The sequence below is a fragment of the Glycine max genome, chromosome 13 (genome assembly GCF_000004515.6).
Source record: "Glycine max cultivar Williams 82 chromosome 13, Glycine_max_v4.0, whole genome shotgun sequence".
Taxonomy (NCBI): domain Eukaryota; kingdom Viridiplantae; phylum Streptophyta; class Magnoliopsida; order Fabales; family Fabaceae; genus Glycine; species Glycine max.
Window position 1 is genome coordinate 30,507,881 of NC_038249.2, and position 16,605 is coordinate 30,524,485.

At 27.0% G+C, this 16,605-nt stretch overlaps 1 protein-coding gene across 2 annotated transcripts; it reads left to right on the forward strand.

The window, feature by feature from the left end:
- The first annotated feature begins 7,709 nt into the window (after positions 1 to 7,709).
- LOC100777812 (protein LATERAL ROOT PRIMORDIUM 1) lies at positions 7,710 to 13,125 on the forward strand. Of its 2 annotated transcripts, none has more exons than XM_003542777.5 (3): positions 7,710 to 8,738; positions 9,422 to 9,729; positions 12,903 to 13,125. In XM_003542777.5, exons 1-2 carry the CDS (start codon positions 8,075 to 8,077, stop codon positions 9,715 to 9,717), a joined length of 960 nt encoding a protein of 319 aa, XP_003542825.1. In that variant the 5' UTR covers positions 7,710 to 8,074; the 3' UTR covers positions 9,718 to 9,729; positions 12,903 to 13,125. The 2 variants fall into 2 exon arrangements, with proteins under 2 accessions (XP_003542825.1, XP_040864168.1); XM_041008234.1 differs by lacking the exon at positions 12,903 to 13,125 and adding an exon at positions 10,800 to 10,820 and having other exon boundaries at positions 7,737 to 8,738.
- Positions 13,126 to 16,605: the final 3,480 nt, after the last annotated feature.

Sequence of the window (16,605 nt, forward strand, 5' to 3'; positions counted from 1 at the left end):
GCTCGTCACTGCTCAAATGTTACGCATGCACTGTTCACTGAACTATCAGGATTAGTCTGGGCCGCTATTTTTTTCTACACCAAAATCCAACGGTTGAAGCATAGTTACTCACCGGTGGATCACCTACTTAACTGGTCCACCGTAGAAATTTCCTTCTTTCTGCGTAAATTTATATATATGACGCATTAGCAGCAGAAAATGCCAAGGTCTGCTACATTGCAGAATCCTTGTAATTCAATTGTTTCGATTTTGTTACAATCAATATTCAATAGTAGTCTAGGCTATACCCTAGCCCTAGGGGCTGATTTAGCCTAAACATTTTAGTTTTTGCCTACTTTTGTCAAGTACCTACCTAGACTAGGGGCTAACTATGCCACCCTCCACCTCAACTTTTCTTTCTTATGAATAATTTAACCAAAAATTCTAAATTCTAATGCTAGTAATATCTAACATACTTATTATTAAAAAAAAATCTAACTTATGTTTTAAATATATCTTTTATTAAAACTTCAAAAAAAATATTTTTTATTATTAATTAAAATTTATTCATATAACTAACTTGTGTAGATTTTATTCTTTATTTAATAAACTTTATTTATGCCTTTTTTTTTATAAATTTAATCAATAATAAAGTGTTTCAGAGAAAAAAATATCAGAGTTTCTAACTAATACTCATCCTCTCAAATTATCTTAATTTATTAATTTTATCTTAAAAATTTTATATACTTGAGTTTCTTTACTATATTAATTATCATATATAATAAACTTATTAATTTGTATCATAATTATCTTAAAATTTATTATTTAGACTTAATTGTAATTTTTTTGGATACAGAGACTTAATTGCAATTAATTTACTGTATAAAAAAAATTATACTGAAATCAGTGAAATGTTAGTACTAAATAAGCTCTTGTTTAAATATGGGGTCTGAGTCCCAGGGTGAAAAGAGTTATTGTGAAGAAGACAAAGCTCTTATGTGTCAAATAATGTTTATAGTTCATTGTTCATAGTAGTTCATTGTTGCTTAGCTTCACAACTCAGTGGAATCTCAAAATTTATTATCCCATTTATCAATCGCTAGATAAATAAGACTTAATTATTAATTTGTTTTCAAATTATTTTTGAATTGTTTAATTTAGTTTTCAAATTTTTAAAAAAAATTAATTTAGTCATTAAATTCTTAAAAAATTAATTTGATTCTCAATTTTTTAAAATATTTAATTCTCAAATTCTTAAAAATAAATCACAAATTGATTCATTATTAAAAATCTGAGGATTAAATTAAAATTTTTAAAAGTTTAGGAAATAAATTGATTATTTTTTAAAAATTTAGAAATTAAATTGAATAATTTAAAAACTAAATTAATAATTAAGTCCGACAAATAAAGTAACCTATTAAAATAGTGTGTTTAGTTATCCTTTGCATTGCATTGCACGAATGGTGACTTTGGCAACCGTTGCTGCTTTGCCTCCGATCAATAACCTATTAAAATAGTGTGTTTAGTTTTTTTTATTATATGCAATTCTGGCAGTAGTTTAATCATGTTGAAACTGATTTTTTTAAAAAAAATATTTACAAATATTCAACTGTTTTAAATTACAACAAAATTATTACACTTTATATTTTTCATAGAAAAACTCGCATTTATCTTAAAATAAAATAAATGAAGTAAACAAAATATTACAAACGAAGAGGAGTACTAAATTCGATGACGGATCTAAAATCTTGACTCAATAGAGACATTCTACGATTTTATTAAAAAAAATAAAAAGTTAATAAAGAAAATAAAATTGTCGGGTGAGTGAGAAATTGGGACAATAAATTTAAATATAAAATTAAGGCACAAAATATAAAATTTTGAAATATTTACATATAGAAAAAAATAAAAAATATTAATTAAGAGAAAATAATTGTTGATTTATAATCCGTAAGTGAGTTTTTTTTAATCTCTTTCAAGAACACAGACCCTTCATAGTCGTTGCCAAAACAGTGATTTAGCCTTTTTAAAACTCTTCTTTTAACTTACAAATAATTCAACTAATGTACAGTGTAGGAGTGAAGAGTTTTAATTGCGTGCCATTAAATTTGGGGACATGGTTAGCAGGTTCTGTAAGCAAGACTGAGATCATTCTCCTTTCTCCACTGTAATAATAAAAATAAGAATGGTGAAAAAACAAAAATGCAAAAGGGTGGGTAAAGGGGCCAGCATCTACACCTATAATGGGGTCATAGACCTAGCTAGAGACTAGAGAGCGTGCCATATATGTAGGTCATGATCATAGCCTAACCCTACCCTAATTAAGTGACTCAGATTGGTCTTATTGGAAACAAATATAGGCCGTATCCACTAAGGCCTATGAGCCACCTTAGGGCACCTCAACCAATTTTACTGGTTCTTTCATGCATGTTTGGCACTTTGGCCAACTGGATTGATAATGATGTATTGTGGGATAATCAGATCAGGATCCTATATGCTAACAAATCAAAAAAGAAATATGAGGATCCTTTATCTATTTATTATTAGAGTTTTGTTAATCAATCTCTTATTATAAGTATTGGTTAGAAAAGAAATTTTAAAAAATGTTTTTAAAGTAAAAAAATCATCAACATAATCAATGAGATCAGGGATCCTTTATGCTAACAAATGAAAAATAAAAGACTAAAAGATGAGGGATCCTTTATCTATTTATTATTATTAACCTTATTCTTTTTTTCTATGCATGTTAGTATTATATATTTAAATAATGTTTTTTTTATATGTTTTGGGTATTAATATTCAAATACAGTTTTTCTAATTACACTTAAGTTTTGGATATTATTTTCACTTCAATAACTTGTACTAATCTTGAATATAAACTTCTAGGATATAAATTATTGTGATAAAATTTTAATTCTAATTAGAATATAATACTACAAGTGTCTCAATTTTCAAGAAGAACTGTAACCATGTTTGGTCTTATTTTTTAAGAATCAAATATAAGATGAATTTTTTAAAAAAATTATATGATTATATAAATATTTTTAAAATGTAATTAAGTATATTTTAATTAACCAAAACTTAATATAAGCCCCATATTTTAGAAACTATACAGAACCTAACTATTCTTTTGTTCCCTCTCTTAACTAGCTAGGCAGGTGATCAAAATCTCATTCATCAAACCTTTTTTGGCAGTCTCATATTTGTAGGGTTGGGCAGCAACATATATATAGCATGTGTATTGTGTAGGTTTAGGTGAGTCGTAAACGCACCTTGTACCCACAATACATAACATTGAGCATGTGAAAATCTACTACACTACGTACCATCTTTAATTACTGCAAATCTGCCATAGCTATTAGCTACTACTGTACGGTATTACACTGTAGTATGTTTAGCTTAGCTCAATCCCAATTTGAACAAAATTAATAGCTTATTTTTAAATATATATTTATAAATCCTGATAAATATGTGATTTTTTTTAGGATATATTGAACCAAATTTGTAATTGATTGGTTAGTATTCTAAAATCTAAATCACCAAACGTAATTTATCTGGTTAGGTACGTTTTAGAAATACTACTAAACTACACCTAAAAAAAAGAAATAGAAGAGTTAAGTAATATATATGATAGTTAAGAAAACAGAGATAAAAATGAAATTGAAGTCTTTGTTGAATCATTCGTATAAGAAAAGAAAACAGAAATAAAAAAGGAAACAGAGATAATTGAATACGTTTTGTTGAGTGGTTTATATAAACTCGAATCCAACCCCATCGACCTGAAATATATGGGATGAAAATGGTATAAGAGTATTGTAGAATAGGGTTTTGTATTACTCATAAGTGACATGTGAGTTACATTTATGGAAATGTTTTGATGAATTAGTGCTCTAACATTTTATAGAGATGTTAACAACTGTATAGGTAAAGTGCTCCTAAGATAACATTTTTTTAATAACTATCTTAGAATTGTTTTTTAAAAAAATAAAAATTAGAGAGAATTTTAAGACGAGTTTAAAAAAAAATAAAAAATATGAGTCAAGTCTACTTAAAACCTAAATTACATCAAGTCTAAATTTAAAACCTAAATTCATCCCAATCAATTTCGGGTCAAGTTTAGTTAGTGAACAAGTTGAGTCCTGCTTATTCCTAATTTTAATATTTATGGATTATTGAATCATTTATGTAAAATTTAGTCTATGATGAACCTGTATTAAAATTAGGATGTGCAGATGTAACTCTTCATTTTGAGAAAATTCAAAAATACATCAAAGAGATGATTGAATTTTTTTACACAATTATTTAAATACATTTTTATAAATAATAATTTTTACAAAAATACTAACTCCGTCAGTAAATATAAAAGTGACACGCGCCTTTTTATATTAACATTGTTAGCTTCAATTTATGCAAAGCTATTTGGTTGAATTGATTTTAAAATTTTTTAAAAAAATTCAACCATTTAAAAATTAAATAATTAAATTAAAATTCAAAAATAAATTAAAGGATGAAAATAATAATTTAAATTTTTTAAAAATATTTATAGTTAAGTGTATTTTAAAATCATCTGAGTCTCTTACTTACCAAACTTATTGAATATATTTCTAATTTTAAATATATTTTATGTTTAATTACAAACTTATTACTTAAGTTTTTTTTCACAATTATTACCATTCAACTTTTAATATTGTACAAATTTTATCATCTAAATTTTTAATTTTTATGTATTTTATCATCACATTGGTAATAAAATTACATCATTTTATTTTATCATTAACTTTTTGTATAGCATATCAGTGGTGATAAAATGAAAAAAAATTAAAAATTTAAGTGATAAAATTTGTCTTCTAAAAAAAGTGATAAAATTTATAAAAATAAAACTTCGATAGTAAAATTAAATAAATAACGAAAGTTGAGCTCTAAAATTATCAATTAAGCTTACATTTTAAGATTTTATTCAATAAATAAAAAAATTAAATTATAGGTGAGTTAAACAAGTAAAATCTATATTTTATAATTTCTCATAACATAAATTTAAAGTAAAATTAAAGTTTAAATTTAACTCAATTAAATAAATCAGTAAAAAAAACTCATTTAAATAAATTACTTATATTTATGTTTTTTCCCTACAAATCAAACTTAGTACTGAATTTAATTAAGTACTGAATTTAATTTATATTTCTATTCTCTCACATTCTAATATACTTTCTTTTTTCGTGAGACAGATTTGAGCATACTTTTTTCTTTATGAATTCGTAGTTTTCGGATTTTGACAGAAATTTAACTTAATAATTTTTATTATATGACCTAGTTCAATTAATTTTGTATTTAGTGATAAATTATAAATACTTGTCACTGTTAAATTCGAAAAGTGATGATTACTTATTGCGATTTTTTTAAAAATTTTTTATATTGAAAACTAAGTTAATTTTTTTTATTGCTTTAGGATTAAAACATTAAAATGAACATAACATCTCGTGAACATTTAATGTTATATTATTTAATTAAGATGATTCCCTGTCTCTATTATATATATCTTTCTTTTTTGACTATGCATAAAAATTATTATTTTTTTATATTTAAGTCCCTATTAAACCTTTAAAATATCTTATTTTTATAATTAAATATATTTCACTACAGTATTTATGTATTAATTGTTTCTTACACTGATAAAAAAAATATATTGTTTCTTTCCTTCTTTTCCCCTTATTATTTCATATTTTTATTCTCATCTCTCTGTTTTTCTTTCCCTTACATTTCTACCTGTATCGTAGTTCGAATATTTTCTTCATTTTATTTATTGAATTTTTCGGAAGAGGACTCTAGTCAACTTTTAAATTACGGATTAATAATAATTAAAAGAAATATGTACATGATAGTAACTTTTTTGAAAGAAAAAAAAGCTGAAAAGATCATTCAAACATTTCTGCCCATATTTTAAGCTAGAATTAAGGTGTGTGCTTTGAATAACTTTGGAAAATTGGTAAAACAATATTGATAATTAAAACAAGAAAAGAATTGTAAATAAAATATGTAAGTTGGCTATTTTCACTAAATTCGAAGGTATTAATTAGTTATCAGACTAAATATATCACAATAATAGAATGAACTCAAAATTGACAACTACATATAATTACATGATAGGAGTTAGTCTATTTTTGTTTTGGTTCCAAACATCACTACAGTTGTACTTGTATCTAAGTTTTTCTAAGAATGCTGAACATAAATTAATATTTTTATATAATGATAATATGAAATTAAACTTATGACGTTATATAAATTATGTAAATCCTTTATCATTAACTCAAAATTAAGAAATTGAAAGTAAACCACTATAATTCAAAAGATAGTGACACATTATAAAATTTCATATGAAATTAAGAAAAATTATGCTTAATTTTTTAAATAAAATGTATACAAAATTATATTAAATTAACATTTAGGGTAATGTGAAAGAAGATTCGATCGCAAAAGTTGGATTCAATTTGCAATTATGTTTTTTTTACAGAGTTTTGCAATTATATTTATTTAGACTTAAATATTTTTTTCACCTGTAATTTAATATTTATTTTTATTTTTATTCCTGTAATTTGTTTTTTCATTTCAGTCATTGTAAAATGTATTTTTGTTTTTTTCCTTAAAACACTTACAACAATAAAAACATATTTTGAACAATGGAAAAAAAATTCTAAAATATTTTTTTGTAAGGATTAAAATAAATAATTTTTTTACAGGACATAAAAGAAAGAAAAATCTAAATTACCGAAAAAATGTATTTAATTTTTTTTTACAATTTGTTTGCAATTATATTAGGGTTAGATGAAATTGAAGTTCATCGTATAAGATAAAAAAGGATAAATAGTTATTTTTGTTTTTGAATGGATACTTTGTTTGAAAAATAAAAATACAAAATTTAGTTTAGTGTAAAAAGGATAAAAAATGTAACAAATCTATTGGACAACAAATTTATTGAATGGTTAACTTTTCAGGATAAATAGTTATTTTTTATACTTTCAAAAACTAAATTTTATACACATTTGTTAATGAAATTATATATTTAAAGATAAAAATAATTATATAGTTTAAAAGAAACTATCAATCCTCTTATTATTAACATGATAAATAAGAAAATTGATAAAAAAAATCATTACAAAACAATTTTAAGTTAGTTATTAGTTTAATAACATGATACATATAATTGAATTACATTATAGACCTTTCCTAAAAAATTTATTATCTTATTTTCTTATTCAAATATCACAACACAAATTCAGTTGAACTTATTTTAAAATAATGATAATTTATGACAATATGTTGAGAGAATTTTGAAGAACTAAAACACAGTTTGTTTGAATATGGTTTTGGCTTTACTTTTTAAAATTATATATTTTATATAATAATTTCCAAAACTAATTTTCAAAGAATAGAAATGAGAGGAAAAAAGATGTTAAAAATGGAATAAAAGACATGAGTAATAAGAAATTGAAATCAGAAAAGAAAAACGTTCTTGTTCTTTTATTTAAAAAATTATATTATCTTGAAAATAATATTTAGAAACTATATATTCTTGAAAACTTTTGTTTATGCAGGTTTTCCTTGTTGAATTTCAAAATAAAAGGCAATAATGATTTCCCTTCATCAGCAATGAAATCGAGAACTAAAAACGTGTAAGAAACTGAAAAGAGGGTTTAGGTTTAACTACACTTGCAGGCACCACAAAAAACTCCACCTATAATTACCATTCCAAGAATATCTGTTAAGTGGAGTTTCAGTGTCAGAAGAAAAACCTGTAGCAGTAATGTCTTTTTGCACCAAAACAAAAACTAGTAAAACTCCCTCTTCTGAATCCTAAACAACACAAAATCACAAACACCAAATCATCACTCATACACCACAGTTTCCAATTTCCATCAATCTCAATCTCATCCTCTCCTAACATTCTCCCTATAAAATCGCCACATCCAACTCCCAACAACACAACACCAACAACCTCAAAAAACATAATTAAGCATTAACATTCCACACCTTTTCACACACACACAAAAAAAACAACCCTCTAAAATCTAAGCCTCAAAGAGTGCTAAACTTTGTTACAATGAACATGTTAGGCCTTAGAGACCTAGTTTTCATAGCTCCAACTCCTTCTCAACTTCACCACCATCAACAACACCAACCCATTTCAGCAGAACACCATTCAAACCTCCCTTTGCCTTCACAAGCCTCTCTCAGTGTTGGTCTTGGCATTTTCCCTCTCCTAACAGTGCCACACACCAATGATGTTCAAGTTCAGGTTCAAGACTGTGCCAACAACAACAACAACACCAACACCAACTATTGGAACCTGAAGATGTGTGGTGCCACTGAAGTGAATTCCACAAGAAAAGGTGTTATGAACATGGAGGATGAGGGAAGCAATAAGCAAATGATGGAGAGTGAGGAAGGTGGGGGTGAGTTTAGGGTGTGCCAGGATTGTGGCAATAGAGCCAAGAGAGATTGCAGCTTCAGAAGGTGCAGGACTTGCTGCAAGGGACGTGGCTTTGATTGCAGCACTCACGTGAAGAGCACGTGGGTCCCCGCGTCTATGAGACGGGGTGGTGGTGGTGATAGTAGTGGTGGTGATGGCAACAGCGATGCTGGTGCTTCTAAGAGGCTAAGAACTTTGGGGTCATCAAAGAATGTTGCTGCTAGTGCTACCTCTCATAGTTCCACTTCCAATGCTACCCCAACAAAGAGCTTTGATACCAGTTCTTGTCAACAAGGTGATTTCATTTTTCTCTTTTAATTCAAAGATGTTTACTACAATTTCACAAATAGTTTAATTAAGTACTTGTTTAATTAAGGTTTTTAATTGCACTGGTATTGTCGTGTTCTTGGATATTGTGAGAAATTGCAACAAATACAACTCATGCAGTCACAATTGTAAACACTCGGATAGGCCAAAATCGCAGCTGCAGACCATTTTTCAAAACCTTGATTTCCAGGTTTTAAATTATGGTCGCAGTCGCAAATTCATTGTAATTCTTGACATTATGAAAAATTGTAGATAAATGTGACTAATGTGATCCTAATTATAATTTGCAGACTTGGTTTTAATATTTTATTTATAAATTTGTTATAAAGTTGGATAAAATATGTTTTTAATCTATGTACTTTCAGTTCACTTGATTTTAGTATCTGTACTTCAACTTTGATCTATGAATGTAGTGATTCTTGTCCCTCCGTAAGGCGATAATCTTACGTGAAGAAGGACTAAAAAAAATTTATCCTATAAAGTTTAATAAAAACAGGTTAGAAAAGTGTTTTGAATTTTGATTAATTTTTCCTAGTAGTTGCTAAAATAAGTTAACAAAAGGTTACAGATTTTTTCTTTCTTTGGAAAAACTCTAGCGTGTGGTAAAATTTTAGGAGCTTGGATGTATAAGTGATTTTTGTTGAATCGCAGATGCTGGTTTCAAACAGTCTTTGCCACGGCACGTGCGTGCACCTGCGGTTTTTAGGTGCCATAGAGTGTCTGCTATTGGGAGTGGTGAAGATGAGATTGTTTACATGGCCACAGTTCATATTAGTGGCCATGTTTTTAAGGGGTTTCTGTATGATCATGGTGCTGATGCCAGAAATGATGTGCCTAGTGTCTCAGAACTGCAATTGGGAAACAATGGAAGTGGAAAGAATAATAATAGGGAATGCTCTTCTGCAATTGGGGTTCCAACTAGTGCTTACCCTGCTTCTGTTTGCTGAGGTTGCTGAAAGGTACAAAATTGGCCTAGCTTTAATTTAAGTAACATTCAGCACCCTCCTTAGTATGCTGTTAAATTGTTTTAGTATTGCATTTTAAAAGCTATGATTTTAGTCTTCATTTCTTTACAGTTTCTGAGTTTGTTCCTCACTCTTATTATTATGTAAGTTTCATAAAGGGTGATGAAATTCACCAATTATAAAAAAAAAAAATACAAGGACCAAAATCATGTTAGAACCAATTTTAATTGAAAATTAATAGACTTAAAACAAGTTTCATTTTACCCTAAGAAAAATAGCTGAATTTTACTCAATTTATGTGCTGCTTCTTGGGTTGTCTGGTAATTAGTTAAAAAGTTCACTCTGATTGGTCATGACTATGCAAAAGCTTAGAAAATTCTTGTGTCTCACCACTTTAGTGATAGGGACAAATTTCCATCAATGAATTGAGCTATTGGGAGAAGAGTAATCATCATAACAAAAGAAAAAAGAAAAAAGAAGAGAGAATGAACTTGATACTGTATGAGTGCATCAACAAAGGAAGGATAAAAAGAACAGTACACTTTGCATCTAAATTATCATGAGTGTTTACTTTTATCATGCATTGGTTAATATCATATGGAAGGAAGCATAATGTACCGTGTACGGGGGGTTTCAAGAGTAGTGGTGACTTTAAAATGTCACTTTCAATCAAAGGACAATTAGACAAAGAATGCACGTACACTTTTTAATGTGCATTGAGAGTGTTACATTTCCACTACCACATTATCATCTGTGTTACACTCATGTCATGTGTGTGATTTGAGCAAGATTCAACTGCACTTTTGTCTACAGATATTATCTTACATCTTGCAATCTACATCAACTTTTATTCACTTTTCTTTTTGAGTTTTGACTTTTGATATTTACCACAGGACATGAGAACTCTTATCTCCACTTCTCCTTTTCACCCACCAAAAATTTAGAATCCTATTATTTAGACACACATTTCTAAACATCCTACTCACATTTTGCAATTTTTTTATTACATCATGTGACCAATAATATCAACAACTTATCTCTATCTTCTCTCCACTTTTTTCTAGGTGACTGCATACAAGAGGTGTTCAAGTATCATTATCCAAAATTTTAAATATATATAATGACTTATTGTTCATTGTTTTTTTATATATAAAATTGTCATATGAAAAAAATTAAATGAAATTTATTAATTGTTTCAAATTATATTTAAAAAAATATTTGATAATTTATATAATAAATACTTCATTCATAAGAAAAAATATCTTTTTAATTTCATATCAAATGTTCATGAACGCACAATAGAAAAACCTTTTTTGATATGTTTGAAAGTATAACATCATCTTAAACCAAAAGGTCAATCTAGTTATAATGTGCCATGAGGCCTTTCAATGGAGTTTACTGCTTTCTCTGTCTTTTGTTTCTCCTGGTTTCGTTGATGTAAGTATGGCCATGGTAATTTAAATGAATAGATTTAAATCCTTTTATAACACCTTACTACATAAATCAAGTATTGATTTTTTGTGTATTTTTAAGATAAAAAATTAATTAATTATTCTTTTTTTATAAAATATTAAAAGAACTAGCTAGTATGAGGATATTATAAAAAATAATAATAACATCACTCTTCTTAATTCTCTTTTGTTATTTGCAACACTATTTTCTAAAGTAACAGGGTATTTTCTAGAAAATGTCACATCTCGTTGATAAAATAATGTTATTTTGACCATTCAAGGCTTTAATCCAACATCTAGCACCATCACTCTTATATAATTGTTGTATTTTTTTTTCTTAGCCTTTCACACTGGACACGTTACCTGGTGCTGATAAAGACTGCCACCGGTTTAGTGGAAATGTTTAGGCTCACCTTCATTTAAAGTTTGGGTTGATTTCAATTTTCAATCAGGAAAAGTATAAATAAAAAATAAAAAATCAAACTGTATTTTCAGTCTATATACAGTCTATGTTGAGTGCCAAAGTTTTCACTTGCCACCATCTCTTTCCACCCGTGTCAACCCACTTGTGTGTTGTCTGATTCATTTTCCTTGCATACAAAGATTTCCCCTGTAGTTGTTAAATTTTCCCATTTTGCATCTCATATATATTATTGGAGCAGCAGGGCTTTGTACTCTCATGTTAGTTGCTTAATTTAGCAACCGATCATGTCTTGAAACCATTCATTTTTATTTTTTTATGGGAGTAATTTTTTTATTAAATATATTTAAGTACAAAAAATATCTTAATGGGAGCAATCATCTCCTTAGAGCTTTATGTGGATCCGTCTATTCAGGTACATGATTCCTTGTTGTGAGAGTGAAATGCCTTGAAAAGAAAAGAGTATAGATTCAATAAAGTGAAAATTAAGGATGTGAAAGAAAGTTAGAGACAGAGAAGTGGGGAATCCAGGAATAAGAGTATGAAAAAAGCACACCAGTGACTTGTTGACCATTGTTTTATAACTTGTTTATATTGGTATATGTCATTTCCTTGGTTGCTTTATTCCTCTTATTTCGAGCCAAAAACTTGGTATTGTTTGTTTGGATCAGCCTCAAATAATGGATGGTCCAGCTTATTTCTTGACTAGGAGCTGGTTAAGTATATTTTAGATTATTAAATTATTATTAATATACTCTAATATGATTGATAGATAACTATTTCCTAACCCTCAAACCTGTACAGGTGAATTTGGTTCAGTGAAATAAAATTAAGAAAAAATATTTGAATTAAAATAATGTAACGAAGGTATAAAATTCACATTAATTTTTGAAATCTTTTCTATTTTTTATTTATTTATTTCATTTCATCTCTTCCAAACAGATCATAGTGTTTTACGACAAATAATAGGAGGTTGATAAAAAGATATTTTAAGAGATGATAATATAATGTAAGCATATTTTAAGAGAGGAGACATTATACTTTAACTTATTAACAAATTTACCATGGATTATTACTCAACACAATTGAACATTGTTTGGAAATAATATTTGAGTAGAGTTAAAATGATAAAAATTAATAATTTTAATAAAATGTTACTTCTTAATTTTATTTGTCAAACTGCAAAGTTTCATTCTGTACTTGGTAGGCAACATCTAAATGAGGGCTTCTATTTATTTTTTTTTTTACACAAAATGAGGGCTAACATATATAAACCTTTTATTTACAAATGACAGGTGATGGATCGGTTCTGTGACACTCTGAGGGCAGTTCATTCTGCTGTTTTGCAGGGAAAATTGACAATATATTCTCTTTGGTTATTATGTAAATTTCTCTTCTACAGAATGTTTATATGCATACATAGGGGACCTAGTTTCAATTTCTTGCATCAGAATAGAGACATTGATATGTTGCGAAATTTCATATTCAGTGCTTAATCAAAGTTTTATTTGATCCTAATTCTTAACAATACAATTGTTTCAAAGTAGAATATTATATTTCAGAAATTATATTTCCAAGAATATTATGTTTAGGAATATTATTTAGTAATTTTAATTATAACATTTAATTGAAAATTAAAAAAAAATGTCAAAAAATGAAGTGGAGATAAATAGTTGATATAGAAAATAACTTCATTACAATGAGAATGTAAGATACTTACTTTTCACCAAAAGAACAAAAACTAAGTTAAATATGGTTGTTTTATATTCTTGAGAATCAACTACTAGTATTTTTTATAACGTTTTTTAAAACTTATATAAAAAATATGAAATATATGATATTCTTTAGAGAAATTCCAGTGAGTTGTTTAAGTTGGTTCTTAAACTAAAGCAACTTTGAAAATAACATTAGAATAAATGACAGTTACTGTGTGAGTAGAGAGATACAACGATACCCCCTAAAAAGAAATTAAGAGCTTATGTTGAGTTTTACAGTTGAAGTAAAAATTAGTGTTATTAGATTCCATGTGACAATAAGAGATTGTCATAAGAGACCTGATAGCCCAATTTAAATTTTTATATTGGAGATATTCTTAGTTTATTTTCCTAAATTTTTTTCTATATCTTGAAACAAATATAATGGATCTAGAATAAAAAATGGAAAGGAAAAGATAATTAAAAAAAATTATCTATAAAAAAATAAGTATTAAAAAATATATAATAACTTACATATTCTATTTAACTAACTGAGCTATATTTTTTTTTCTAGATATAAGATATTTTGGAACTTCTAAAAGTACCAGAAAAATTATCCTACGAATATATGGTCCAAATAAAACTACAACCAAAGTCATTAATAGCCTAAAACAATGTCATCAGGCAAAAGAAATTCAAGGAATGAGGCGAGATTAAGTCTAAAGTAAAAATGAAGATGATGCAATACATTGATGTGTAATATTCAATGACGTGAAGCCTTTAACTCTTCATCAATTTTATATAGACTCGTAGGAGGAATTTGACTCCTCTAAGATAAGGACATATAAATTTTAATGATTTTATAACTTATTAATTATAAATTTCTTAAGTGAAATCTTCTGTTTATAATCAATTCTTGATGATATTGCATATTACAATAATGCACATTATGCTAGCTTGGCCGAAAACTACGAAATTAGTACTATATCCAAGTTTTCTTTAATGTCTTTGGATCGGTCCAGTTTCGCACTACCAATATATACTGACATTTCTTTATACATTGCACAAACTCTCTCAATTCTTTGAAATACATTACATTATACTTTTTTTTTATAGTAAATATTGCACCATACTCTTCTACAAGGGAGATTGTTATAAATGTTAAAAATAATAAAGAGAGAGAATTTGTGTAATTTTACAAAGGGAGATTAGTGTAATTTATTTTAAAATAATTTAAAGTTAACCAACAAATTTCAGGATTTCCTAATCTGAAAAGGTATTCTATTTCTTAGTTATACTTTTTTTTTATCTAAAGTATTTACATAATTCCTAGAGTACATTTAGTATTTTCAGTACAAATGAGTTCTGGAAGTTTATGTTAGGATACCAAATTTAATAATTATGAATTCTATTTTTATTTAACTCAGGAAATTATTGTTCTTTGTCTTAGTGAATATTCAATTTAACAAACTCACTCAGAACGTCTAATGCCATCCTAGAAAAAAATTAAATAAAATAAAACTTGGAAAATAAAGAGAGAAAAAATTGACAACAAATACTGCTTATATTTTGTGTGTGTGTGTGTGTGAATAAAGGAGTCATAGGACTAAAGCCTAAAGGAAACTAAATATAGAACAGCACAGTAGAATTATCAGCTAACAAATCAAGGTTCATTGATGATGGCACAGAAGCAAATTCCTAAACTCTTATATAGGAAGGGTATGACCTAGATTAGACATGACAAAGATGATGTAAAATATTATGATATTTTTTGTTCAATTCCTTACAAACCCCTACAAGAAGCAAACAAATCTGGCATGGTGTATGTGGGCAAAACAAAGGTGGGACAAAGCAGGACCATGCTTAGAAATCTTGATAAATGAGCCTCCAAAACTATGGTCAAGGGCGATTTTTTATTTTATTTTTAATGTTTTCCCACCAATTTTCCTTTTTAGAGGATCTTGTTTAAAAACATTAAATATGGACACACATTTTAATAGAGATTTGGACCTGAATTTGTCATGTTGTAGGAAAGTAAAAAGATCAACCCAACATCCCGAAAATTCTTAAACCTAAGCGAACTTTGAGGCGAGATCTCTTTAAATTAATATAAGTACTGAAAAATTAGTGATTTTACAAAAAAATATAAAAAGATTTTTCCTCTGGTAGGATTCGAACCTCATTCACCTACATAAAAAATACTAACACACTTTACTAAACACTTGAAATTTATTTGAAATTACAATTGACAAGTCTTATTTTTTATTTAATGAGTTTTCCTTTTTTAATTTTATAATTTTCAACAAATTTTAAGTATAGTCCCACCATCCATAGAGTGTGTATAAAAAGGTATGTTATTAGTATTTCTTTTTACTAAAGGAAAAAATATCTTAATTACAGCTACACTAAATTAACTAAATATTAGGCTTAAATATAATTTTAATTCTCCTATTTTATTCAATTCGTAATACTAGCCCTTTTGTTTTAAAATAGAGATATTTAGTTATCATATTTTAAAAATTCTGTAATTTTAGTCCTTCTATTTTAAAATAAAAATATTTGCTCTCCTTATTTTAGAAAATATGTAATTTTGGTACTATCAACAATTTTGTCTATGTTTTATTTCTTTCATTTCTTATATTTTATTTACTTTTATTTTATTATGATACTTCTAAAATAATATGTTAGGTATATGGTTTAATTGAACAAAAAAAAATATAGGCAAATTAAAAATTAGGACCAAAATTATGAATATTTTAAAATATGAGAATCAAATATTTTTATTTTAAGATATAATGATAAAAATTGTGAATTTTCTAAAATAAAAGGATTGAATGTTTCTATTTTAAAATAAAAAAATTAAAATTATGGATTCAACAAAATATAAGAACAAAAATTGTAAATAACTTGGATATATCGCCCTTATGTTTGGACCTGCCCTAGAAACTAGCCTCTTCTATTGTTGCACCGACCCTTGGTGGTCAACCACAATATTTATTAGACGACAAATGCACTCAATTTGGATCGGCATGTAAGGGTAAAATAATGCAAGACCTCACCATTCCAAACAATTTCCATCCTCTTAGTAGATATATCAAATTGTAAATAATATATCTCGTCTTGTTATAAATAAAAATTAAAGAAAGAAAGAAAAGGAAAAAGACTTGGTAAACAGTATTGCAGTGTGTACCTTCAACTTCAAGTTAATTATATGATAATTTGACTATAGAAAAATAATATAATATCATATTGTTTTAGTCCAAGCTTCCAAAAAGAAAATATGCTCATAAAATGAATAGTACAC